Source organism: Orycteropus afer, unplaced genomic scaffold (assembly GCF_000298275.1).
Source record: "Orycteropus afer afer isolate SDZICR_OR568_19922 unplaced genomic scaffold, OryAfe1.0 scaffold00299, whole genome shotgun sequence".
Classification (NCBI taxonomy): domain Eukaryota; kingdom Metazoa; phylum Chordata; class Mammalia; order Tubulidentata; family Orycteropodidae; genus Orycteropus; species Orycteropus afer.
Window position 1 is genome coordinate 3,045,048 of NW_006921886.1, and position 20,011 is coordinate 3,065,058.

At 36.6% G+C, this 20,011-nt stretch overlaps 1 protein-coding gene across 1 annotated transcript in view; it reads right to left on the reverse strand.

Moving 5' to 3' along the window:
* Positions 1–20,011, reverse strand: part of HDAC2 (histone deacetylase 2) — a 38,374-nt gene that overhangs the window by 13,890 nt on the left and 4,473 nt on the right. Inside the window, exons 2-8 of the mRNA XM_007951570.2 lie at positions 13,473–13,585; positions 11,350–11,467; positions 9,814–9,888; positions 8,293–8,431; positions 7,040–7,181; positions 2,788–2,880; positions 2,599–2,707 (exon numbers count right to left, since the gene is read on the reverse strand). Of these exons, the coding sequence (XP_007949761.1) occupies positions 2,599–2,707; positions 2,788–2,880; positions 7,040–7,181; positions 8,293–8,431; positions 9,814–9,888; positions 11,350–11,467; positions 13,473–13,585 (789 nt within the window). The remainder of the gene's footprint in view (positions 1–2,598; positions 2,708–2,787; positions 2,881–7,039; positions 7,182–8,292; positions 8,432–9,813; positions 9,889–11,349; positions 11,468–13,472; positions 13,586–20,011) is intronic.

Below are 20,011 nucleotides of genomic sequence, written 5' to 3' on the forward strand. Positions count from 1 at the left end.
AGCTGTACTTCTTCCAGAACAGATGTATTAGTTTTTCTGGCAGTCCATGGTATTTTTAGTGTTCTTCACCAACACCACAATTCAAAGGTGTCAACTCTTTTTTGCCCTTCTTATTCATCGTCTAGCTTTCATGTGTAGCGAATGAAAACACCATGGCATGGGTTAGGTGCACCTTAGCCTTCAAAGAGACATCTTTGCTCTTCATCACTTTAAAGAGGCCTTTTGTAGCAGATCTGCCCAGTGCAGGATGTCATCTTTCTTGACTGCAGCTTCCATGGGTATTGATTGTGGGTCCAAGTAAAATGAAATCTCTGACTTCAATCTTTTCTCCATTTATCTTGATGCTGCTTATTGATCCAATCGTGAGGATTTGTTTTCTTTATGTTGAGGTGTAATCCGTACTGCAGACTGTAGTCTTCGATCTTCATCAGTAACTTCTTCAAATCATGTTCACTTTTAGCAAGCAAGGCTGTTGGTCATCTGTGTATCACAGGTTGTTGATGAGTCTTCCTTCAATGCTGATGCCGCATTCTTTCTTCATATAGTCCAGGTTCTTGGGTTGTTTGCTCAGCATACAGACTGAGTAAGTATAGTGAAAGGAGACAGCCTGCACTTTCCTGATTTTAAACCATGCAGGATATCACTTAAGCCTACAATCCTCTTGCTCTCCTTCCAATGACAGCCTCTTGGTGTATGTACAGGTCCCTCATGAGCACAATTAAGTGTTCTGAAATTCCCATTTTTTGTAATGTTATCCATAATTTGTTATGATCCACAATCAAACACCTTTGCATAGTCAATAAAACACAGGTAAATATCTTTCTGGTATTCTTTGCTTTCACCCAAGATCCATTTGGCATCAGTAATAATATCCCATTCCACTTCTTTTTTTTTAGGCTCAAAGGGTAACCCAGGGCCATAGTCTTGAGGGTTCCACCAGTCTCTACCTGACCAGTAATTCTGGTCATTTTTACATTTTGTTCCTCATTTTCCTTCCCACTCTATCCAGGATCTCCAGGTCTGATCTCTTTCTGAGTGGTTGGAATTGACAGCTGGGCACCATCTAGTTTTTTTGGTCTTGGGTTATGGAGGCTGAGGTTCTCACGGACCATCTTATCTTTGCTCTGTTTACAGATGACTCTGATTTTTTTCACTCTTCTTTGCTCTCCCACTTAAGAATCCTGCTTGAATTTCTGTCAATATATTGCTGCAACCCTTTCTGAATTATCTTCAGTAAAATCTTACTTGCTATAAAAACAACAGGATGCCATAAAAAAGAATCAAAGAACCAGCAGATCCAAAGACCCCCAAATCTGACAATAGTTTAAAAAAAAAGAAAAAAGAGGGGGAGGGAATCAATAAAATAGTTTTAAGAAAATTTCCCAGAAAATGAAAGAGGACATGAGTTTCCTGAATGAGTATAAATGCAGTGCCAAACACAATAAATGGAAATAAACCCATATTAAAGCATATCATTATGAAATTTCAGAGTATTATGATCAAAAAAAGATCCCAAAAAGTTCCAGAAAAACAAAACAGTAATCAGGAGCCAGATGCCTACTGATTTAAGCAAGAGGAAAGTGGAACAATGTCTTTAAAATTCTGAATTTCAAACATAATTAATTGTAGAATACTATACCTGTCAGACTATTAGTCAAATACAAGGATAGAATAAAAGCATTTTCAGATATACAAGGTTTCAAACATTTATTTGCCGTAATGATGCTCCAAAGTTTGGCTCTGGACTTAAAATAGGCCAAAGTCAAAAGACTGAATGGGTGAATGATTATCTTTAATATTTTTGGCATTATAATCATGTAGATTACTATCATATCTAATTAATAACATTGTTTGCAACATGAGCAAAGTGTATCATTTTTACTTTTAAATTTGACTACTTTCAAACCTAAGTAAATATTCTAAAGATAATTTGGAATTGTGAATAATACATGTTTTATACAACTGAAATTTTATCAGTTGAAATAGAACTGTAAATTAAAAATGTACTTTATGATTATGAAAGCTGTTACTTTTAAGGACAAAAACATTAAGGGCTTTTAAGAGTACAGTAGAACATTTTAGGTGCATCATATCCATAACCACGGATGGTTATCAACACAAGAGCTGAACAATATGAAATCGTCCCTGTTTGATCATTTTTGACCTATCAAACTGGGGGATTAATTTCATATAGTTGAACCTAACACAAAGCAGAATAATAGATTACATCATCATTTTAATACTGTCTGGTGTAGTAGTAATCCCATAAAAAAATACAAAGCTGAGTGCTAAAAGAGCAGGCAAAAAATTTTTAACAAGAACACTTATGGGAAATTCTTAGAAAGAAGAGCTACCTGGGACCCAAAACCTCAAACCAGTTGCCACCGAGTTCATTCCAACTCATGGTGACCCCGGATGCTGCAGAGCAGATCTGTGCTCCACAGGGTTTTCATGGCTGTGACTGTTTGAAAGCAGATCACCAAGACATTCTTCCACAGCACCTCTATGTGGGTTTGAATCACAAACCTTCCGGGTAGCAGACACACACTTAACTGTTTGCACCACTCAGGTACTCACTTCACCCTTTAAATTGCTTACCTTTGACTGTTAGATTGAAGCAACCAAGTCTATCACCAGATAATGAGTCTGCGCCACACTGTAATACTACAGCACTAGGCTGATACATCTCCATCACTTTTGAGATAATCTATATAAAAGATAACATATGTTCGTATCTCTAGTAATATTTTAAAATTCCATTTCAATTTTGAAAATAATAATACTTACTGGCTTAAATATCTGCCCATATGACTCATCATCTATACCATCTCTCATTGGAAAATTAACAGCATAGTATTTTCCTTTTCCTGCACCAATATCCTAAAAGACAGTTAAAAAGATCTTAGAGAACACAATAAAAAGTTTGACATATTCTGAATTTATCTTACAGACTGAGAAAGAAACTTAGGAAAGAAGTAATACTGAATAAAGAAGTAGGAACACCAATATTTATAGACTGTTTCTAAAACCTAAAAGACCCATTTCAAATTACTCTATAACAATTCTTTTTTGGAGGAAAAGAAATTTATTGCTAACAGTTAAAGACAATATGAAGTTACACATACTTTAGCATACGCTTAGCTTGATGGTAGCTTGAATCCATTTTTTAAAAGTATAGTTTACCTTCAACATTAATTATTATGACCCAACTTCTAATGAAGAAAAACCAAGTTGCACTGCACACCTCTCCTGGAAATTTAAAGAGATCTAAATTTCTATTTAACTAAATGCAAACTACTATGTAAATGGGAATAAAATAAAATTATCGTGAATCCCTGAACTCTTTCACTAAAAATATGTTGTCGTTAGGTATCATTGAGTTGGTTCTGACTCACAACAACCCTATGTAAAACAGAACAAAATGCAGCTCGGTCTTATGCCATCCTCACAATCGTCGCTATGCTTGAGCCCACTGTCACAGTCACTGTGTCAATCTATCTTGTTGAGGATCATCTTCTTTTGCACAAATGTTCTACTTTACCAAGCATGGTATCCTTTTCCAGGGACTGATTCCTCTTGATGATATGCCCAAAGCACACAAGACAAAGTCAACTTGTCATTCTCACTTCAAAAGCGTATTCTAGCTGTTTCTTCCAACACAGATTTGTTCATTCTTCTGGCAGTCTATGGTATATTTAATATTCTTCACCAACACAATAATTCAAAAGCATCAGTTCTTCTTTAATCTTTCTTATTCATGCACATGAGGCAACTGAAAATATCATGGTTTCAGGTACACCTCAGTTGTCAAAGTGACATGTTTGCTTTTTAACACTTTTTTCAAAGAGGTCATTTGCAGTAGATGTTCCCAATCCAATACACTGCTTGATTTCTTGACTACTGCTTCCATGGGTGTTGACTGTGGATCCAAGTAAAATGAAATCCATGACAGTGACAACTAAAAACAAAGATGATTGTAGATTCTGACTCTGAGATTTTAGAAAGTGCTGACCAGAAAATTAATCAACACTTCTTACCCTAACTAACAGCTGACAACTCAAGGCTGCTGCCCCCTGCTGGACTAACCTTATCCTTTTCATTCCTCATTCCACAACTGCTACTTAATCAGACGTCTATTTCTTTGTTTTCACCTAGACTACTGACCTAATTGGGAGCTCTGGTAGCATAGTGGCTAAGACACTTACCTGCTAACCAGACGGCTGGCGGTTCAAACCCACCAGCCACTCCTCGGAAGGAAGGTTGGGCAATCCTACTTCCGTAGTGATACTGCCTCGGAAACCCAAGGAGGGGTCGCTGTGAGTCGGGTTTGACTCGACGGCACATAACAACAACAACAACAACAACAACTGACCTAATTAAAGCAAGCAGAGGTTTTAAAAATGATCTGAGCTGAGAACTCCCTTCTTTTCTGATTTCAAATAAATTGTGAGGTAGAAAAAGGAATGCTTGCTGTTATAAATTTAGTAACAACTCAAGATACACACAAGTGTCAGAGAATCCAAATGTAACTATACATATAAATGTAATGAAAAATTTTGTGTTTTCACAAAATTTTAGAGACTAATTTATAATGTCCAAAGAAAAGTTATTTTTAGAATGCTATTTCATAGAATGATTATTATAAACTCTTAAGTGAGGAAAACATGTTGAGAGTCATTCCTAAATCTTTGGAAAGGACTCATTCTGATGTTTTTCCCAAATACTTCAAACAGCCGTAAAATTTATGAATGATATTTGAAAAGAGACCACAGTGACATCCATTGTTGTTTGAAGTTACAACAGAGGTCTCCATTTGCCACTTCTGAAATTTATTAAGGTTTATATTGTAAAGACTTAAGTTTAAAGCCAGGAAGGATTCAGTTTGATTTCTTTTGGGATATTAATAGTTACAGACAAATATATATTCTATTGGTTTCTAGCAGTGGTTCTTGAACTTTAGTGTGCAGAAATTACCAAGAATTTTTGGGGTTGAAGAATATGCACTTCTAATTTGTCACCAGGTGATGCTGCTATTGCTAATTTAGGGACTGCTCTGAGAACCACTGGTGTCTGAAATAAGAGTGTGACAGAGAAGTAGAAGGAGCCAACTGGCAAGAAATGGAAAATTAAACAGTTTATACTCAAAGACTACACTATACATTTGACCTCCCATCCATTTATAAGGAAAAGGTTTTACTCATAATTCTTGGGTTTATGGACAGTACCACCTAGTGGTCAAATAAAGAAAAGTCACAAGTGAAAAATGCATTTTTTAAAATAAACTTTTGGTTATAAAACTACTATAACAACGTACTATAGCTTTGAAAAATAACATAATAGTCTAATGCAGAATGACATACTAAGAGAAATCTCCCATAAAATCTGGGCAGAAAAAAAAAAAAAAGTTGCTTTCTGAAAAAAAGTCAACATATGTACGTATTTTGATTCAAAACTTTACAGAAGCAAAATAACTTCAGGTTTGTAGAAACAGGATTTGACCAGTTTTTCATATTCATAAACTATTAGTGCTCCAAATGGAAAAAGATAATAGGAATAAAAAAAATACATTTAATGTGTTACACATACAAGGCTAAAATTAATGCCCTTAACTGTTTCATGACCAAATTGTTTTCCACTTCAAATGTTTTTGTCAATACCATGTATTTCATTAATAAAAGGCATGTGAAACCAAGGTGCATCTCTAAAATTTTGTTATGAAATACTATTTTGATACATATTATGCAGGACACATATGTCCCTCTGGACTCTACACCATCTTCTAGATATCTTGATAGCTATATACAATTTAAGGTACCTTAAAATGCAGTATCCATGAGAACATGGAATCATTGTGAGAAAGGCAACTTCCAAAGAACAGACAAAAACCTGCAGTCATAAAGTCAATTCTGACTCATGGTGACCTGTTAGGACAGAGTAGAACGGCCGCCTAGGGTTTCCAAGGCTGTAAATCTTTATGGAAGTAGACTGCCTCATCTTTTTCTCTCAGAGAGCCTGGTAGGTTGGAACTGGGTGACCTCTTCATTAGCAGCCAAATGTTTTAACCATCGCACCACCAGAGCACCTAAGAACACACTAAAACTAAAATCAAACTCAATGCCTTCGAGTAGGTTCCAACTCATAGTGAGCCCTGCTTGGGTTTCTGAGGCGGTATCTCTACAAAAGTAGATTGCCCAGACTTCCTTCCGAGGAGTTGCTGGTGGGTTTGAACAGCCAGCTTTCTGGTTAGCAGTCAAATGCCTTAGGCACTATGCCACTAGAGCTCCCTAGGAACAGAGGACTCCCAAAATGTATTTACAAGGATTATCTCCCAGTAAAATGGCCAAAGACAAAAGTTTTGAAAAATCACACCTGAGGATGCATCACCCCATACAACACCCTATAAAAACAGTTATCTGCAGCACACACCCATTTCTTCTGTTTCAAACAATTATACAGGTCCCACTGATGGATATGTACACTGTCAATGGGAAAGCAGCTGCCCAATAGGCACCCAAAGAGGAAACGCAGGTGGGTACTATACATACTGAGGATCACAAAAGGGTTAATGCAATAGGCAAACAACATTAAACTATGATACTCTTTCTCTCCTGTACTTGTATATAGTATAAATTTCAGATACATAAAGAAAACAAAGACTAAAATTAGACTTATTAATTAAAAACCAATCATAATGGAGAACAGAAAAATATAATTAAGACACAGTCAATTATTTTATTCTACCAATCTTTACAATTAGCAATGTAGGCTACTTTAAGTACACTTTGAAGATTCAAATTAAGTATGAGGAAACACTGCCTTGCGTTTCACAGATGTTCAAAAATATTTAGTCAAATACAGCTAAGCAAAAGAATAGTCCCTTAAATTCTCATTTTTGCTTAGTCAGCAAAACTGAATTCCAAGAGATGTTATAGTTCATATGAAGTGATTCCATTCTGCATACAAGCTTCAAATGACAAGAAAAATATTAGTCTAATAGATATTTAAGTACAGGCTAATATTATTCAGAGTTTACTCTTACCCTCAAGTCTCCAGTGCCAGGAAAATATTCCCCATATTTATGGAATGATACAGTCATTACACGATCCGTTGTATAAAAAGCTTCTTCAACACCATCACCATGATGGATATCAATGTCAATGTATAAGACTCTCTGATGATATCTGAAAATAAAGTCATAATAAGATTTTTTTTTTAAGTTTTAAGATGGGAATAACCACTATGGAGTCAGGTGAATGAGCTTATATTCCAGAATGCTTACTTCTCTTTTAGCGTAAGGAACCAATTCAAACATCTAAAGCCACTTAAGAATCTTAGAATCTTTAAATCCCCTCTCTGGATCCTATCTACATGAGAACATATATTCTCTCTCTCCCTGTGACATTTGTATATTCTACATGTTTTAGTATAGCATGTTTCTATATATTAATGACTGAAGATCACATCATATTGAAGATTACTACTTTAATCAAAATAGCTCTCCAGTAATTTTTTAGTATTATAAAACAGGGTTTGACAAACTTCTGCCCACAGGAGAAATTTGGCAAGTTGCCTTTTTATAGTCTGTGAGTTAGTAGTAGCTTGTGAGCTATTAATAATGGCTAATAAACAAATCAAAACAATATTATTTTGTGGCATGTGACAATTACATGAAATTGAAGTGTTCATCGTTTTATAAATGGTTACAAACCAAAATCAAAAGAGTTGTTCTGTAGCATGTGACAATTACAAGAAATTCAATTTTGTGTCTACAAATAAAGTTTTACTGAAACACAGAACATACTTATTTGTTTCTGCAGTGTTTCTGGCTTTTCTTCTGCTACAACTGCAGATTTCAGTAGTTGTGTCAGAGACCACATGTTGGTTTTTTCATCACTTCACAAACAGCTGTGATAGTTATAACTTGAATGCATGTTAAGAGCCACATGTATCGCTCTACTGCAGCATTTTATTATCAGGGCTTATCCACGATGTCAAAACAAGAAAAGCAGACTTTGAATGTCATCCTTCTAAGGTGTAGTCCTTTTTTATCAGTTGAAACTGTAACTGAAATCTAAATCACCAAACTACTACTAATACTTTTCTAAGGTTATTTACAGGAAATTTTAGACATTTATATACACTCTTGAACAAAATTCCCGTAGTTCTACATTCATTTATAATGAATTAATAGAAAATGCACAATTAACTATTAAAACACACACACACACGTTTTTACTGTGTTTTAATTAAAACATTTTATCATGGGGAAAGTATCAATACAAATTAACTTACTTTAGTAATTCAAGGATGGCAAGGACGATATCATTAACATAACAGAATCCTGATGCTTCTGATTTCTTAGCATGATGTAATCCTCCAGCCCAGTTAACAGCCATATCAGTTTGTTGTCGGTTTAACTTCACAGCTCCAGCTAAGAAATGTGACATGTCAATGTATTTTAAAATGCTTAAGATAAAAATTGAGTATAACCAGATCAAAGTTCTATCAGTAAGAATGTAACATGTATATGCAGAGTTAAAAATTTGCTAATTTTAGAACTTAAGATCACTGTGGGGCAGTGAATTACTTAAAATGGATCTTCTGGCCACAGTCCTCCATTCTGTGATGTATCATAAATTCCAGTCTGTATGCCTGTGGTTATGGTCCCATCTTGGAGTGAGTTGTTCACTATGTTAAACAGGCAGGATTAGGATGGAATGTATCTTGAATCAGTGCCTTACTAGAGGGTGTGACTCAACTCACCACCCTTAGTTTCCTTGAGGGTATAACTATATCCAATACACATGAATCTCTGGATCCTGTACCTGTTGTCATCATTTGACCTCTGGTTCCTAAGCCTTGAGCTAGCAGCCTACTACTGTCTGACCTGCTTTGCCAGCTTCCATAGCTTTCTGAGCCAGCTGCCTATTGTCTGATTTGCTGATAAGGTCCCTGCAACCACGTGAGTGAGGAGAATCCTCCAGAGTGGCACCTGACCCACAGATCCGGGACTTGCCAGCCTCTATAACCATGTCAGCCATTCCCTTGGTGATTTGAGTTCTGTGAGATGTTACAGCATATTATGGAACCCTAAGATGGCAGAAAGAGTACTAAGGGGAGAGGTAGTAGTAGAGTTTAGAGATAATTGAGTGGCACAGCAGTTAGGTAAAGTTGGACATCTAGACATCTTTAACCTCCACTCCATAGGGACCAGCCATGTGCTGATCCTTCTAAGAAAAATTATTCATGCAGTCAAAATAAAAGTAAGGATCACTGTCGAGATCATAAGAGAAAGCAGTTTTCCTTAGATAAATATTTTCCTATAGTTGTGACCCCCGTCTCTTAAAAAAAAAAGGTTATTAAATAAGGGCATTCCTAAGGCACTTGACTGCTAACCAAAAGGCAGGCGGTTCAAACCCACCACTCCTCAGAAGGAAGGTTGGGCAATCTACTTCTCTAGTAATACCTCCTCGGGAACCCAAGAAGGGGTCACTATGAGTTGGGTCTGACTCGAGGGCACATAACAACATTCAAGGAAAAAGAAATGGTAATAATAATAACTAGAAGGGCACGAGAGAAGTATGTAAGTGAAAATACAACACAAGAAACTAAAAAGTTTTAAAAATTGTTTGAGTCAATATAATCACAAAACATAGAGGTGTTAAACACACGTGTACTCTAGGATAAACATATCGATTGCTTTTTATTAACAAAATCCACCACCATTAAAAATTCTGCTTTAAACAAATAAGCCAAAAAATACACACCAAGTTTAAATAAACTTTTAAATCTGATAAAATCAAGAACACTTACCAACTGAGCCACCAGTTGAGAGCTGACAAAATTCAAAGAGTCCATCAAACACTGGGCAATCCTCTCCAACATTAACTATAGAAAATAGATTTTATTAATCTTAACTCATTCTGTAATTTAATAAAAACTTTTTCTTAGAAGAACTATTTCCTACAAATGCTTTTTAAGTTTGATATAATCATTAAAACAAACTTTACAGTAGTAATTTAAGGTTTGCAATTAAAATAATTATTTCACCCAAGATAATTAAAGTATTACCTGTGAAACACGATCTCTAAATTCTTACCATGATTATTTGCTGAATATCTCTGGTTCTATCAACAAGAAATCACTAACTATCAAAACATAAAAAGTATTTTGCTTTTATTTAATTAAAACACAGACTTAATTTTATAGATGCAAATATGCACAATTTCTAACTAAACGTGCCACAGTATGATATATTTAGTTCAAAGAAGTTGCATATATTGAAATAATGACAATTATTTCAAAATATGATGTTTATAACCTATTACCAGTCTCCCCTCACCCTCCAAAGTGTAACTTCTTACAAGAAAAGTATGGTCATTGTTTTATATAACAAGCTTTAAATAAAGCTTTATATAAACTTTGCACAACCTTAATTTGCAAGCATTTAGCACTAAATAAAGTAAATAATAAATCTTAGTTTCTTACTATTCAGATATGATCATAACAGGTTCCAGTCCTATTCATTCAGTTGTTCTAGGGCTACCCACAATTCTTTTTAATCTAACCCTAATTCTACATTAAAAGAAAAACAAACAGATAAATACCTCTTCTATCTGTATCACAGCATTTTTTTGGATCAAATGAGATAATTTATGGTGGAAATATAAAGTTCTGTAAATATATAAAATGTCTAGCAACTGCACTTTTGTACTAACTGAAATTAACTTTTTCTCCCCCCAAATCATCACTGAAGTTCATCGATAAAAATCACTGATGAGAATGACCTCCAGTATATCAAGCTTTAAAAATCACTGTTCAGATTCTTTTAGGATGACATTTGGTATTTGACCTCCAACACAATTTGTTACCAATGCCTATAGTAAAATAGTACTTGCAATCTTTCAAAGACAATACTCTGTAGAAGAGAACTGAAAGCTTCACCAATATCACAACAAAGGGGAAAAAAAGACTGTATGTATTATAGTCCAAGTTAACTACACAAATAGAAGACAAGTGATACATAAGTCTAATCAACAAATAAGCAAAAGAAATTCTTTAAAAAAAAAAAAAAAAAAGGGAGTAAGGATTCCCCTACCAGTATTTATTATCCAAAGGTTAACAAAACGAAGATAAAGAGTAAAGTAACATACACAAAGCTCTTCAACAGCCCAGTAAGCTTTGGGTAGGATTTTTAGATTCAAAGTAGCTTAATTATTATTATTACATTGACTTATCCAATAAATAAATAATTGTAATAATCTTTTAGATCAACAAGAAAAATACCCAGATTTAGATAGAAGTAATTATAAGTTTTTTAAAATATTAATTTATATGCTTTTAACGTACATCTCTGCATCTGCTTACTATACTCAGACATGTTATCTGGTCTTATTGAACGCAGAAATTTGATGTACTCATCACTATGGTATTTTGTCATTTCTTCAGCAGTAGCTTTATGAGGCCTCTGTGAAGAAAAATGAACATCAGAACTGTGAAATTACAACTGGTTATGTCAGAATTACCAAGCATTAAAACGTAAGCCCTCCCAAATAAAATTGCTGTTTCCAAACTAATCTAAATTTATATGCGAACATTTTAGAAAACAGTAATCAATTACAAAGCTAATTTTAAACACCTTTAAAGCATTAACCAGGCCTAATACCAACTATGGGAGCTCTGGCAGCATAGTCCCTAAGGCATCTGACTGCTAACCAGAAGGCTGGCAGTTCAAACCCACCAGGCACTCCTTGGAAGGAAAGTTGGGCAATCTACTTCTGTAGAGATACCGCCTCAGAAACCAAAGGAGGGATTGCTCTAAGTCAGATCCGACTCGATGGCAGTGAGTTTAGTTTTTTGGTAATACCAACTATGAATTAATCATTACTTCTATTTTAGTGGAAATGGGTCAATTCATTTAAATTCAAATCCATGCTCAAAAATTTCACTCTCATTTTCCATTATACACCTTCTGTTCTTTAACCAGTAATTTCACCACTATCCTCCCAGGATGAAGCCAAGTCTTTTTCTACAATCTTCCTTCTCCTTTGCCTATCCTAATCATCCTTATTTTGAAGCGCTCAATTTTATTCACGACATGTCTTCTACAAGGCTTCCACAGGTTCATAGTCTTATCAATCTCTCCCTCGTCCTTAAAATGTGTCTGAAAGAATGGAAGACACATCTATCTCCTAACACTGTCAACTGCTTCATGTTTTCCTTTTCCATCAAAATAGACTAGGAATTATCATCTTGCCTTTTATGTACATCCATTCACATTTCCAAAACAATGAAGGCAGCTATTGTATCTTACATGTTATTTGTATCCTGCTCAGCCTTTAACATAGTATTCCATACATATTATACACCCAATAATATGCATAGAATTGCAGTGCAGTGAATTACTTGGTACGGCTTTTCTAGCCTAGTCTCTGTAACTCCCACGGGATTACTGGGTGGGACCATGCAAATAAGATATGCAGAACTCTGACGTTGGGATTGGTTAGTTTTGTCACTCTGCCAGCCTTAAAACAAGGCTTCCTACAGGCAGAGGAGGGATCTCATTGCAATCAAGAGAAAGAGTTGGAGGTGAAATGGAGTGTGTCGTTGGACCCAAGATCCCTGCACTGGACCTCCTTGGCTAAGAGACTCCTCGGCAGAGAAAAAGATGGTGGCTGTGGAACCAAGAGGCACAAGACAGAGAGGCAGGCTTACCTAGCCTACAGAGGCAGAGGCCAGGGTGAGAGGCCAAGGGCCAGAGAGGAGTGTCTGAGGGCATAGCAGAGGAGAGACTGTCCTGATCAAAGAATTGTATCCTGAGCATGTTCCTGAACTTGAATTGTAGCCTGTTACTTCTGCAATAAAGCTCACAATCATGAGTACTGTCTGTGAGTTCTGTGTGGCCACTGCAACAAATTATCAAACCCAGCAGAGAAGGAGTGAGTACCATGGGAGGGATAGTTGGTGTCAAAGTTGGTAAAAAGGCTGGAGTGTGGCTGCATGTCTGGCCCTGTAGGAATAAGCCTTGGGCTGCTGATGGTGATTCTGTCTTCCTCTTGTGAAGTTAGAGGAGGTCAGAAGATGCTGCCTCCATGTCCTTTTTGCAAGAATTAATTTTCTGACTAACTCTTCTGCAGTTATTCCAAGTCAACTCTTTTCAGCAGTGCAGGCAGGTCAACAAGTATTGTGACAGATATTGTGACAGTGAAACTGAGTTGTTTTCTAGAAATGTAAAAGCCTGGGATTGGGGAACTTTTTTGAAAATGATTGAGGAAGGGGGGAAAAAAAGAGTCTACAGCATTCACTCAGTTTTCTCTGACAAATAAAACAAAAACAGGAGTTGCTATTTTCTTCCAGACCTTTTCATCTATTAAATTATTGCTAGTCCAAGAGCAACAAACAAACCAACTAAGTTTCAAAATAAGTTTTTTAAAAAGGAGAGCTGAATATCCATTATGAAAAGGTATACTCACATATATTTCCATTTTTCTATATAAGCCATAATTTAGCAGCAAGTTATGGGTCATACGGATTCTATGAGGTTTCATAGGATGACCTTGTCCATAATAGTAATTTCCAATATCACCTAAAATAGGAAAGAGATATATGATTTGGGTCAAAGCTTACAGAGCAAATTCATTTTCCATACAACAGTTCATACACATCTTGTTTTATGACACTGACTGCAATCCTCACAATGCAACAGCTTTCTTCCCACTTCCTCCCTGTGGTTACCTCTATCATCAGACCAGTAAGCTGGTCTTTTTTATGATTTTGAGTTTTGTGCCACAGTCTTCTCCCACTCTATCCAGGATCTCCTGTTTTGATCCCTTTCTCCAGTAGCATAGTGGCTAAAACACTTGACTGCTAACCAGAAGGATGGCGGTTCAAATCCACCAGCCACTCCTCAGCAGGAAGATGGGGCAATCCACTTCAATAGTGATACTGCCTCGGAAACCCAAGGAGGGGTTGCTATGAGTCAGGTACGACTCGACAGCATATAATAACAACAACAACAACAGTGGTAGCTGGGCACCATCTAGTTCTTCTGGTCTCAGGGTCATATAGGCTGAAGTCTGTATAGTCCATAAGTCCCCTGGACTAATTGTTTCCACATGTCTTTGGTTTTCTTCATTCCTCTTTGCTCCAACATGGACAGACCAATTGTTGCATCTTAGATGGCTGCTTGCAAGCTTTAAGACCGAGTTGCTACCCACCAAATTAGGATGTAGAACAATGTTTTTGTGTATTATGTTATGCCAACTGACCTTGATGTTCCCTGTGACCATGGTCCCAAGCCTGTGGGCCCAGTGACTCACTCCTTCAGGGTGTGTGGCTGTGGCTGAGAAGTTATCATCACTTTGCTCCATTAGCTCTAGTATAGACATTCAGATAGCACATACAAATACATATGTAGAAATATCATCTGCCAAACATATATATATATGGTCATAGGTATAGTCTCTTTTGCATGGACATACTTTATCATTTAGCCTGTCTAGTTATGCATCCACCTATAGATTAATGTTTGTTATTACTGACAATGCAATATTGTGTATGTGAAAGTGTACCTTTTGTTGTCTGTACCTCTTGTACCTTTTACCTGCTGATAATTGCATAATTACATTATTGTATTAAATTTATTCGTAGATTAAGGAAAATAAGCTTTTATTTCTCATTCCTCCAATTTTCTTATTTTAGAATGAGTCCAAATAAAGTACTCAGTATTCAATTACAAAAGTAGGTTTTGTTGTTTGAAGTGATACTTGCTTTCACTATACTCTGGTAAATTCAAATGCTTAATGTAAATTTTCTGAGTTTTATCTGTGCGGCTTAAAATTTTCACCAGCAAATATACCTTCTTCATGACTTACTAGCATCCCCTTTATAGCTCACATTGCTGTTATGTACCGTTGAGTCAGACATGACTCATAGTGACCCCTCCTTGGATTTCAATCACCAGCCTTCTGGTTAGCAGTCAAGTGCCTTAGGCACTATGCTACCAGACATTACAGGGGTTATAATGTGTATAGTATGGTCTATAAAAGGAGTCTTTGGGAACTTAAACAAGGTGTGCATTTTTCAAGATAATAAGGATATTGCTTCAGTCTTCATCATTGAAAAGTTTTAATTCCTATTTTTTACATCTTATATCCCAAGTCTTAAAATTTATGCACAAGACTTATTTTAAAATAAGCACATGATACATAATGTAAAGTGGTAATAAGCAAGTCTCTTAAATGTATATCATTTTTCTGATGTAATGGCACTGCACATTTCACAACAGCCTTTATTAAGTTATAAATTACTTTTAGTACTGATTCTAGTCTTTGAATAAGCATTCCAAAATTTTGTTAGGAAAGCCAAGTTGATTTTAATGAAACCCTCTAGAGTTAGAAAATATCATGGACCTAAGTTAATGCAAGGAAGGTTACTTCTTAGTTATCACTACAAAAGATAATCATCAGAGGAACTAACTCCAGTTTTCACTAACTTCATCAGCAGAATTACCAAGATGGAGTATCTCTGTATCTACCACATTTTAAAACAAAGTAACTTTAGTTACAGGCCTAATGAGAATGCAAAGGAAAGCCACAGGCTCTAATACTCTACTGAAGAAATTTATCATTTGACCATCACTCAAGACTGAACTGAAAGCAAATTAGTTAAAATTTCTCAGCAAGTATTATGTTTAGAGAAAAAAAATGGCAGTATTAAACGATTATTGAGTTTTTATTAGGAAGCACTATACTTCACATATATTATCTTTTAATCTCAACAATCCTATGATATTATTATCATTCCTATTTTATAGTTAAAGAAAGTAAGACACAAATAAGTCAGGTAATTTTGCCAAGTCAGACAGCTTGCAAGCAGAGGATGTGGATTCAAACCCAGACAGGGAACTCACACCCCCAGCTTTTAAGTAGTAGCTACTGAGAGAAGAATAAGAATGACAGGTAAAGTCACTAGAGAGAAATGGGATGGGGGTGGAGGGTAGGAGATTGTCTGACAAGAAAAGGGCACAATATGGAACAGGTTTTTTTTTTTTTTGCTAACAAGGTCCTTAGACTTTCAATGTATGAAACTTTTGACTAGTTTCTCTGCTATAATGCAAGGGTCCCAGTACCCATCTAAATGGCACAACAAGGGCATCCAAGCTACAGCTAGTTGGTATTCCAAATATAAGGGGATTATGAAAGAACCATCTTGAACCTTTTTTCTGCTTAATCCCATGACTGCCTCAAAGTTCTCTAAATGAGATGCTTTGCAATCATGTAATTTTTAATAAAGACACAATGTCTTTGCTTAGTTTTAGGAATCTTACAAGTTTTATTAATTTCATTTAAATGCTGTATTATGAAATCTGAGCATTTTAAATGTTATCCTTATTTTCATCAAAATATTAGAAATACTTTATCAATGCTGTAGACATAAAGAAAAACCAGTTCACGGTGGTCTCTTGGATAAACACAACAAACCTGAATTGTCAATGTGAAAAAAAATTATAAAGAATAAATAATCAGCAAAATGTTATAAACTGTTTATTCTTCAAGAAGCTATCAGAATGCACTGATCTACTAAATCTATCAAAATCCTTGAAACTAGATGTATTTCAGATTTTATAAAAGTAGTAATTAGTCCACTAGCAGTAATTAACAAAATTGATTGCCTTGTAACATTCTGAGTCTTGGCTTCCGTAATACTAAAAAAAATTTACACACACACACAAACATAGCTGCCATGGAGTTGACTGACTCATGGCAACTCCATGTTTATCAGAGTAGAACTGTGCTCTACAGGGTTCAATGGCTGATTTTACAGCAACAAATAACCAGGCCTTTCTTCCAAGCTACTTCCAGGAAGACTAAAACCTTCAACTTTTTGGTTAGTATTCAAGTACATGAAGCATTTGCGTCACCCAGCAACTCCACATTACTAATTCTTTTAACAAATGAGCATATGCACTGTTCTAGGCTCCTCGGTACCTTAGTGAACAAGAGTTCTAATCCTAAATCCTCTTCTCACAGCAATGAGTCCTGAGTCCTTCTGTATATATGTAACACCTCTTTCTTTCAGTCTAAAACTTACCAGTCACAAGCTGATGAATTCTAAATTTCTATGTCTGGCCTCTCTCCCTGAATTCTAGATTCAAGAGCCAATTCTCATATAATTATATTCATTTCAACTTAAATTTAATCTCAACTATATTTAACAGCTGTTGATTAGTCTTCCCAAGCTCAGTGACTGGTATCACTAGTCACCTAACTGCTTATTCCAAATGTAAGGGGATTCCAGAAACGTAGGAATTTCAGTCAGACCCAAGTCCATTTCCAACCCATCAACGCCTTCCAAAAGCTCTCTTAAATCCATTAGCTGCAACCATTACATTGTATGCAGACCACTGCACTCTGAATCCAGTCTTATATATGCTCACCCCGCCCCTTGCTGTGCGCTGTCAAATCAATTCTGACTCTTAGCGACCCTACAAGGACTGAGTAAAAACTGCCTTAGTTTCCAAGGCTGTAATCTTTATAGAAGTAGACTGCCATATCTTTCTCCCATGGAGCAGCTGGCAGATTTGAACTTCTGACCTTAGCAGCCAAGCATGCTTAACCACACCACCACCAGGGCTCCTGCACCACTACCTACCACTCATGAGACTTACCATTCACTGAAATTAATTATAAATCACTTACCAAAGTCTTATATAGTCAGACTCTTGACTATATTTAGTTTAGTACCTCCATGCCTTTTTTTTCTGGTTTTCTGTTAAGTGCTGCTAATGGAAAGGTCAGCAGCTTGAGCCCACCATCCACTCTGCTGGAGAAAGATGTGGTGAACTACTTCAGTAAAGATTAAAGCCTTGGAAAACCTATGGGGCAATTCTACTCTGTCCTGTAGGGATTGGTATAAATCAGAATCGACTCTATGGCAACAAGTTTTTGGTTTTCTGTTAAGTGCACTGACTTCTTTCTAACTACCTAACCCTGCTATGTCTTATGCTGGAAATGCTTTAAAGTTTGGCCCATTCTCTTACTTCAAGCTTTCTATCCTTTCACAGGTCCCCTCCATTACTCTAACATAGTCTGTTATTTCCTTCTTAAAACTAAAGTAATCTTTTGTCTACTCGGCACATAAACCAATCCAAACCTACTGCCATTGCATCAATTCCCACTTATAGTGACCCCCACTGGGTTTCCAAGGCTATAAATCTTTATAGCAGATTGCCTCAGCTTCCTCCCACAGAGAAGCTGGTGGGTTTGAACCACCAACTTATGATTAGCAGCCAAATGCCTTACCCAGTACACCACAAGAGCTCCTTGTTGTTGTTATGTGCCGTCGAGTCGTCCCCGACTCATAGTGACCTCTCCTTGGGTTTCCGAGGCAGTATCACTATGGAAGTAGATTGTCCCTTCAGAGGAGTGGCTGGTGGGTTTGAACCGCCAGCCTTCTGGTTAGCAGTCAAGTGCCTTAGGCACTACGCTACCAGAGCTCCCACAAGAGTTCCTTAGGAAGGATTTTAAGCACAATTTTAGTGAACCCAGAGCTAACTTTATGAACAATACACAAGTATAGGCAGCCTTCTACTGAAACAGAGAAGAGTAAGACTAAACAGTACAAACAACATCCTTACACGTGAGCTTTGAAATCTTACCTGATTCTAGTTTCAGTGCTAATATGTATAAAAAACAAACAAAAAACTAAACCCGATGCAATTAAGTCGATGTCCCTCTGGGTTTCTAAGGCTGTATTATGGAAGTAGACTGCCTCATCTTCATCATGTGAAACAGCTGATAGATTTGAACTGCTAACCTGGCCTTACCCACAAAGCCACCAAAACTCCTTTCTCCCTAAGAGATCACCTCCCAACACACACATTCCAATTGTTTTTCCCTTTAGGTTTTGTCAACAAAAGCATTTAAAATTTTTGCTAAGAAAAAGAAATCTTTACACCCCAGGTGTTACCCTCTCCCTTGGAAAGTAATACTATTGCCACTGTGGAAAAAGCATGTGTGGACTAAGTCAAATGTTGTTGTTGTTGTTGTTATGTGCCGTCGAGTCGGCCCCGACTCATAGCGACCCCTCCTTGGGTTTCCGAGGCAGTATCACTACGGAAGTAGGATTGCCCAACCTTCCTTCCGAGGAGTGGCTGGTGGGTTTGAACCGCCAGCCTTCTGGTTAGCAGTCAAGTGCTTTAGCCACTATGCTACCAGAGCATGTGTGGACTAAGTCAAACAGGGATACTAATTTTTTTTCATTGTGAAATAGACAAAATCCCACCTGTTCCACCTCTCTATAACTCAGAGTGGTTGTAAGGATGACAGAGAATGTTACATGTAAATGCTTTATCTATAAAAATATAAGGCATCATTTATTCATCAATAATTCAAAACATATTCTAGAGGGGAGACAGACAAGTCATGTGGTCTAAGTGATAGGGGAAAAATAAAGCAATAATGGGGACTGATATTTAATGTAGCTAGGGAAAGTCTTTCAGATAAGGGGAAATTTGAGGAAAAGATGGGGCAAAGGCTTTCTGGGGGAAGAGGTTCTAGGCATAGGAAAACCTCGGTTAAATTTATAGTTATGTTCTAATACACTCAAATATCTATGAGCAATTAATACCATTGCTATTTATGAACTGCTGCTATAATTCATTTAGCACTCTAATTTGTCCCAAATAAAGAGTTCTAGTGTTACAGTGCCTAAGGCATTTCACTGCTAACCCAAAGGCTGGCGGTTCAAACCTACCAGCCACTCCTTGGAAGGAAGGTTAGGCAATACACTTCTGTACTGACACCGTTTCGGAAACCCAAGGAGGAGTCGCTATGAGTCAGATCCGACTCAACAGCAGTGAGTTTGGTTTTTCTTTTGGTTGCCCCAAATAAATGATTCCTTTTTTTTTTTTTTTGGGGGGGAGGAAGATACAGATTTATGCTACAGTTAAGAACCCATAGGAGCTCTGGTAGCATAGTGGCTAAGGCACTTGACTGCTAACCAGAAGGCT